The sequence below is a fragment of the Pygoscelis adeliae genome, unplaced genomic scaffold, assembly GCF_000699105.1.
Source record: "Pygoscelis adeliae isolate BGI_AS28 unplaced genomic scaffold, ASM69910v1 Scaffold100, whole genome shotgun sequence".
In the NCBI taxonomy this organism is placed as follows: Eukaryota; Metazoa; Chordata; class Aves; order Sphenisciformes; family Spheniscidae; genus Pygoscelis; species Pygoscelis adeliae.
This window is the reverse complement of record NW_008824034.1, coordinates 3,053,428-3,061,398: the sequence shown is the minus strand read 5'-3', so window position 1 is coordinate 3,061,398 and position 7,971 is coordinate 3,053,428. Positions and strand designations below refer to the sequence as shown.

Sequence of the window (7,971 nt, the reverse complement as noted above, 5' to 3'; positions counted from 1 at the left end):
AAATATACTTGGGAGGAAAAAACCCTAAATATCATCTGCACATTTAGAGCAAGAAAGAGAGAGAGCAAATATAAATGAATAATAACTTGCATTTATACAGTAAACAAGATGTGTACCTCACGCACCATACCTTGAAGCATGGAGGAATTGACCCTGCGACAGCCCTATGGTTAATGCTGTGTGGTTTGGGACAGTCGGCTTATTATTCATGTTGTCAAGATCTCGCTGGAGTGACTTTGTTAGACTTCAATTGGCCTGTCTAATAATGCACATTTTCAGAATCAGGTGATTAATGTTAAGATGCGTAAAAGAGCCCTAAGCCCCTTATTTCACTGTCTGACGAAGTGAGCTGGTTTTCCAAAGGGCTGTGTCCCAGCAGCTCCTGTGAATAAGGCGAGCAGGAGCTGCTTTGAAACCTATCAAAGAGTCTTTTGATGAATCTGGGTTATGACTCAGAGAGGAATCTCTCTGCGCCGGGTGCTTGCAGCCACTCCAGTCCCACTGATATCCCCAGTGAGGAAACAATTGTTAGAGTAAATTAAGCTGATGCAGATGCTGAGGCAGAGTTTGTGACAGCCCTGGATGCGAGTGGTGAGCCCAGACCCAAGAATGAGCGGGGGATCCTCTGGGTTGTCTCATTTAATCACCGATTCAAACCTTTCTCCAGTACAGTCCGCAGGATGCTGTGAAATGTTGGGTATTTTGCTGTTTCTTGCTTACTTGTGTCAACTCACGCCGCCTGACACTGAGGTGTGCCATCGGTAGGGGCAGAGGGTGCCCAGCATGAGTTGGAATCAGGACCTTTGCTATCGTGACAGCAACATAAATTGGAGTAAAGATAGCTAATGCAGAAAGCACTCCATAGATCAGGATAAACATTAGAAAACTAGGAAAAAAAAATCTGTATTCTGGGTCTACATGTAAATGTCTGTAAAGGAAGAAAACCTGTCAACTTTGATAATCTATTTCTTTTCTGCACTGTGGTTCTCTCCTTATTTTCCCTTCATTTATTAAAGGACTGCACTCAGAAGGCTCTCTGAAGACTGCATGTCCATTTGCACAGCGAGTTGCAGGCCTCAAGGCTGGAATTTAAGCTAACAAGACACTTTTAAATTGTTCCACAAGCAAGGCAGCTCCTTGTCAAATGACAGATGAGGAGCATTTTGTGATTGCTTTCTCATTTAAAGAATTCTGGCGAAAGTCAGGAAAGCATAATACTTTCCTGATCAGCTTAAATGTTTATCTGATATGCATCTGAAAGGCATTATTGTCTTGAATATGAGCATGTCATTAAAGATAGGAGAGACACTGGCGCGTTCTGCCAAAGAGACAACAAGGAAGGACACTTTAATAAATACACATATTATCATCATTAACAGAAATCTGGGTCACATGAGGAAAAGGAACACAGTGGTCTATGAAAAGTGATTTGAATAAATAAAGCTGTCTTGTGGCAGAGACCACTGTGTTTCAAGAGATTTGCCATCAGAGAGTGTGGAGGACTGGCTCTTCCAGGCAACCCCTTGTGCTGGGACTCGGGAGCTCCTGCTGAGACCTTGATCCTCCTGGGGCTGCTGTTGATCAGATCCCCGGCTGTGCTTCCTTTTCCCATTTCCCATTTGGTGCCAGACTGCCCGCAGTTGTGGAGAAGAGAGAGGTTATAGACCTGTCCAGGCTCTCTTTTGTTTAATAATCTATGCCCACTATGTCTCTCAAGAGTACAAATGCGGAGCTGGGTTGCTCAGCCAGGGGCAGGAGAACTTCCCACGTTAATATCCAGAAAACTCAGGATCGATCCGTCCAAACCCAAATGTACTTACACGTAAATAATTTTCTGCTTATATTCTTGGCCACTTTATGGCATTCACCTTCCTTAAGAGGGTCACTCGACACGCCAAGAGAAGGGCAGTGGGCGGGACATGGTTGATAGGCAGTGACACCTTCAGACTGCCCCGGTTTTGAATCATGAACTGTTTTGCTAACACACCACCGCCTTATTCCTGAGGAACATGCTGAACTCGGCAGGTGAGCCTCATGCTATCAGCACATCCAGCAGCCAAAACAAATAGGTGGAGCCAAATTAGCACAAGTCCTGCCTCACCAACTAAGTGCGGTGCTTGAATCGGTGCTAGCAGGAGTGTACTTGAGTGCTAGGGGACAGAAGGTGGCATGCTGATATAGGGAGGCAAAAATAGTGGGGTTTTTTCTCACGTTTCAGTGTTGTTTCATAATCATAAGCTAGCAGGCTCCGGTGAAGGCTGTGCATAAGCTCAGTGTTGTTAGGACACCTGTTTAAAAAAAAAACCTCATATTTTGCCTAGAAAATGGAAAATCTAGAATTGACAGCAGAATAGTCAGGTAACTCATTGCAACGTGCCCATCTAAATGCTTCCTCGATTCCTTCTCTACCTGCCATAGAAATAACACTCCTTAAAATCAGCCCCATGCCTATTCTCATCTTTACTACCAGCATAGAAATATTTTTTGTTGGTTATAATGTCCCAGGCTTTTCCATGGGAACAGTTACTTTTTCTTTTACCCAAGCTGGTCCTGACACACACTGCAGCTTCCCACTTACTTTCTTCTACAGTTACTACCCAGATGACATTTCCATCCAACCTACTGGATAATTTCACTTGAGCTCCAAGTTATGCACACGAACAGCCGTAGTGTTTCTCAAGCTGTGTGTCTCACAAGCGTACTTAATGAATTGAGTCACTTGCATACGTACATGCCTTTCTCTACACCCACATAATGAATAGGCTGTGAAACAGTAAACACACACCTTTTCATTTTCTCAATTTTTACCTCTCCCTCAATGTTTTTTTTTTTGCTTGTATATGAAAATGCATCGTTGTGTATATGAAAATCCACTCCTGATTTCCCTGCCAGGTGAACGTACGAGATGGTTTTGGTCGCTAGTATTGCAGCATATCTGCCAGGATGTCAAAGCCTCAGGTTTTGTGCTTACTCCCTCCCCTTTGCTTCCCTTCTAGGGCTCCACCTATTATAGGATATTTACCCTTTGAGGTTCTGGGAACGTCAGGTTATGATTACTACCACGCAGATGACCTGGAGCTTCTTGCTAGGTGCCATGAACACTGTAAGTTCCTTTCCATCTGCAGCGTGCCTGTCTTTGTTCTCATTTGTCACTTGTGCAAAACCTTTTACTGTTGTCGCAAAAGGCGTCTTTATCTGGGGCACGAGGGAATTCTCTCTTCCCATGACGGACTGTCATAGCTGACACTTACATGGAAGGTTGAATCCCTGCAGAATTCACTCAGATCAGGAACTCTTTGTGCAGGTTTCCCAAATTGGCAGATACCCTGTTTGAGCACAGGTTGTCTGAGAGTGAAATGAGATTAATAGATGGGAAGTCAGAACTTTACACCCTCTGCCCCCAGTTTGTGAGGGCAGCCCCAAACCCTGGGAGTTTTGTTGATTGTCACTGCTCATGGCTCCAGAGTCAGCCAGGAGGCTCAGCTCACCAAAGTGCCTTCTGAAAGCAGCATTTGGATCGCCTGCCTGTGCAATTGGATGTTGTGAACGTCACTTAACTATTAGTAAAATGCTTCTGGAGATTCAGACTCTTTTTTAAGTATAAAAGTACCGAATACAGATTCCCCGTGTGTGAAGATGCCTCATTTTTGGTCAACCTGAAAGTAAAGCAGAAAAGTCCAGTTCAGGCAGATGTGTGAACACCAGAGAACATCTGTGAAATTCATCTTCGTGCCAGGTGAAATACTGTGACCTGCAGGAGCCAGGTCAGAAGGAGCACTTAGCCCGAGTCCTGCAGCAGTGCAGCCCGCTGCTGAAGCACCACGTCCCGCTGAAGGCTGGAGCTGATCTGAGGAAGGGCAAAAGGTGGCAGCAGATGTGGTCTACTATTAATCAGTGTGCTTTTCCTACCAGATGAGCATGTGAGATGTTTTATCCCTGGGACTGTATTTTTCCATGTTGTTACATGCACTTCAGACTGAGATGTTGAGCCAGAATTAGGTCTGTCCTCCAGCTGGTTTGCATTGCCAAGCACTGTAATGAAAAGTAACCGCGCACTTTGTAAAATGCATCTAGGTAATCAGATATTTTGCCAAGAAATATTACTTACAGGTTTTCTGTTGGGCAAACTCTATCTGTTTGTCTCTCTGCTGTCTCCATTTGAAAGGAGAGTGTTTTGTCAAAAGGAAACAAGGACACCTCAGAGAGTGGAGAAAGTGGGATGCTGTAATTGCTCTGAGATGCAGAGCAGCGCGACGCAGGGACACCAAGAAACTCCACAGCCCCCCAGCACGCTGGAGCTAGACAAGCTGCTTCGTCTCTGAGTTGCAAACCACCCCCATCTCTACCACATACCCTCTGTCACTTACACATATAAGATGCTAAAGGAGCTAGTGGAGAATGGAGAAAATTACTACTCCTCTGAATGTCAAGTTTCCCCACTCCACTTTCCTGCCGGCTTTTCTACCCTGTCAAGGCGAAGCCCTGGTACAGAACGGGCGGCAGGGAAGAGGGTTGCCCAGCTGAGCACCCAAAGGAAGCTGTGAAAGGGGCTAGACACGAATTCTGTCAAGTGCAGCAAGTGTGTAGATGGGAATATTAAAGGAATATTTTAATTGCTGTCTTGAGCAACAGTACTTTTTCGTGCTGTTTGCCTAAAAGACCATTGAGACAGAAGTGAGCTATTTAAACAGACAATGTCCTTTCGGTAATGTGTTTGATGTAGACGCTAACTATACTGAGAGTGAGATCAGATCATTCAGCAGAGAATCTATTTAGTGATTTATGTTCTGCATCTCTACTAGCCACGGATCCCCTCTTACATATTAAAAGAGAATTTGCACAACACACCTGAAGGAGAGGATCTTTTAATCTTACTGTGCAGGGGAACAAAGTAAGGTGCTGGCAAAGTGATTTATAGAAGTTGCTTCAGGAAATTTCTGCCAGGCCTAGGAGCTGAGCGATCCCCAGCATGGTGTGTTAGGCGGAAGACCTTTGCTAAGTGTTTCATCTAAAGGCCATCACTGTTAATGGGATTGCTAAAGAAGTTAGTCCTGATATTTAACAAAGTAGAGGTGTGCAGGTGAGTACAAATACTTGGGTTAGTGTGGCTTGGTAAGTTCCCATTCATCACGTTAACTGCTCTGGGCAAGCATCTTGCCTACTGTGAAGTGAAATGGGTTTGCTTAAACCACGTTTGTATTTTACTTTGCATTAATTATGGGTATTTTAAGTGAGCATGTTTCACATTGTACTCCCAGCAGTCTGGGAACAATTAATGTGGTTATTTAATGTAGTTTCCCTCATGATGTTCCAGTTGTATTATACCACTTGAGATTTTTCTGGACATACCCTGATAATACATACCAGGTCTGGTGTATTTAGGTCACCTCTCAGACGAAAACTCTCAGCTGAACTGCTAAAACACCACTATCTTACTGTTTTGTGTCATTATTAGGATCCTGATTTCAAGCCCCCAGTCTTTGAAATGCATTCTCATGTACTTGTGAAAGGCCAATACTTTGTTTAATTAGTGTTATTTATGCTTATTTCAGAGGAGCCCATGAATAAGTTATAAGAATATAGCTAGTTATATAGTTATGCCAATTATTAGTTATAAGAACAATAGCAAAGCGCGCTCTTGAAAATCAGTAGCAGAAAAGAACCCAAATAAAAGCTCAGTACGTGGTTGTGTATCATCTGTCGTGTTTGTAAAGCCACAAGAGCCACTTCAGTGCAGTAGCAGACTGCAAGAGGGGTATGGGACGAAGTGGTTTTTCCAATCGCCTTTGCACCATGAAATTTCTGTTTGCTATAAATTGCTTTCCTTTTTGTTTAACAGTGATGCAGTTTGGAAAAGGAAAGTCCTGTTACTATCGGTTCCTGACCAAAGGCCAGCAGTGGATATGGCTGCAGACACACTACTACATCACCTACCACCAGTGGAATTCCAAACCCGAGTTCATCGTTTGCACACACCTGGTAGTTAGGTACGAGCAAGCACCAAACACTTCACAATGTATGTCCCACGTGCTCATCCATTATTTTTTCTAGTTCTGTGTTAGCCAAATATTTGCTGTGCATATTGACACGCTAAGATGGTATGTAATTCTGTAAAACTATTATGACAGGGAACATGGGGAAGAACATAATGTGTTTTCATTACTCTTTTTTTTTTTGGCAACCGGGCCAAAAGCCTGGAAGCCACCGTTGGCCAAGTCTATCAGTGTGTTACATTCTCCTTTTATCCTTAGCGATGACATGGCCATAGGAAGAATTAAAGCTGTTAAGAATCGGACGGCTTTATGGGCATGAATAGGATCATACATCTCCTACAAAACCTTTTGATCAGAGCTTTAAATATTTACGACTCGAAGTTAGCTGCTGTCCTGCTAGCCTTATTCCTCACCTGAAATTCAGCCCAGGATCCCCCCCTAGTGGGAAGCTGCTTGTGCTCGGTTGCAAACCCGTGCTCTAAGGCGGTGCGCGTGTGGGATGCTCCGTGATACGCACCTTCTGGAGGGGAATCTGCTTCACTACCACTGTAATCTCAAAAAAGATTGTGTTAAGACTGAGAATATATTTACTGAAGGGCTTGAAAAATAGTAGCATACTGGTTTTCTCTATTAACTTGAGTAAACATATTGCTCACTGCGTCTTTCTTTACTGTCAGGAATCAATTTCTGAATTTTTTTCTGGTCTCCCTTTTTCTCGTCAAACATCTGGAAGAACAAACACTAGTAAACTGGGATATTCTGCAACACAGACTGAGAACACCTTACACCACTAAAAAGGTGTAAGTGAGGAGAGTTGTGTGTGCTGATACAAAGTACATGTCAAGGGTTATCGTAAGCAAATGTTAGAGAGAGGGATTGCTTCTGAGTTGTGTCACTTCTGCCATCCTTCAAGGAATTTGGCTTCACTTTAAGCTCTGAATTTATTGTGCGTGAACATGTCTTCTTTCTGCTGCCGGTGCCTCTTAAACCTAGTGATATAGTCCTAAACAGATTTTGAAATTCAATTCTGTCTCATATAGTTAAGGTTTAGAATACATTATTGAAACACACAAGTCAAAGTGTGATTTCAGGAAAATTCATTGCCTACAATGATACAAGTGAGTTCAGTTCAGCAACTTCTCTTGCCCCCCACAAAGGTAATGGCCCGTTAATATTTCAGCACGCTAAATTCTGGTACCTTTCAGTGCCCACGATCCACAAGTACTCAGAGAGTCTTTAAAACATCCTCTCCAATTTATCCCAATGGTGAATCATGTGGCATTGTTTACTGTAAATATTGTATTATTTAAGAGAAAAAATAGTAAGGAAAGCAAATATACACTTTTAGAGGCACATTCCTGGGGATTCCTGCACCTCGCATTGCACCTGGGCAGCCGTCGGTTTGTATCCAGAGCTTCCACTGGCGTGAGGGGTGTTAACTCTGATGTAACACGCTGCATGGCGCTGTGTGCACCCTCAGAAAGAGGGGACCTGACCTCCTCCCCCGCAGGGCGCTGGCTTAGGTCTCACTGAGCTACCGTACAACATGCACAAAATTGAGTCTTGATCATCAGCAGGTTAGAAAATGAATGTACATTTGCTATGGCAGTTTACCTGCACAGAAGCTGTAGGATCGGTTTTCTGCTTGATTATGGAAAATGGGAACCTCCTTTATTAGGAAAATTGTACTGAGGACAAAGACACCCATTTTGTCTTCAATAACCAAGGGCACTTTGCTTTTAGATTAGTTTTGCTTGAAGGCATCCAGGGCTAAAATTTGCAAAGGAGCATCTACGTTTGTGCTTGGAATGGTTAGTGCAATTAATCATATAGGCTCTGCAGTCCTGGTGCAGTGGGACTGGGACACTGCCCTGTTGTTTCTAATCTGTGGATATTCAGCATGTGCTGCAGTTATTCACAGGTTGCAAGGCTGCATGGTGATGTTCCTCTAAGCACTTTGTATATGAGAGAGTGTATG

General features: G+C 43.5%; 1 protein-coding gene across 1 annotated transcript in view; it reads left to right on the top strand.

The window, feature by feature from the left end:
• Positions 1 to 7,971, top strand: part of PASD1 (PAS domain containing 1) — a 27,573-nt gene that overhangs the window by 9,871 nt on the left and 9,731 nt on the right. The window contains exons 9-10 of the mRNA XM_009331017.1: positions 2,997 to 3,103; positions 5,840 to 5,987. Of these exons, the coding sequence (XP_009329292.1) occupies positions 2,997 to 3,103; positions 5,840 to 5,987 (255 nt within the window). The remainder of the gene's footprint in view (positions 1 to 2,996; positions 3,104 to 5,839; positions 5,988 to 7,971) is intronic.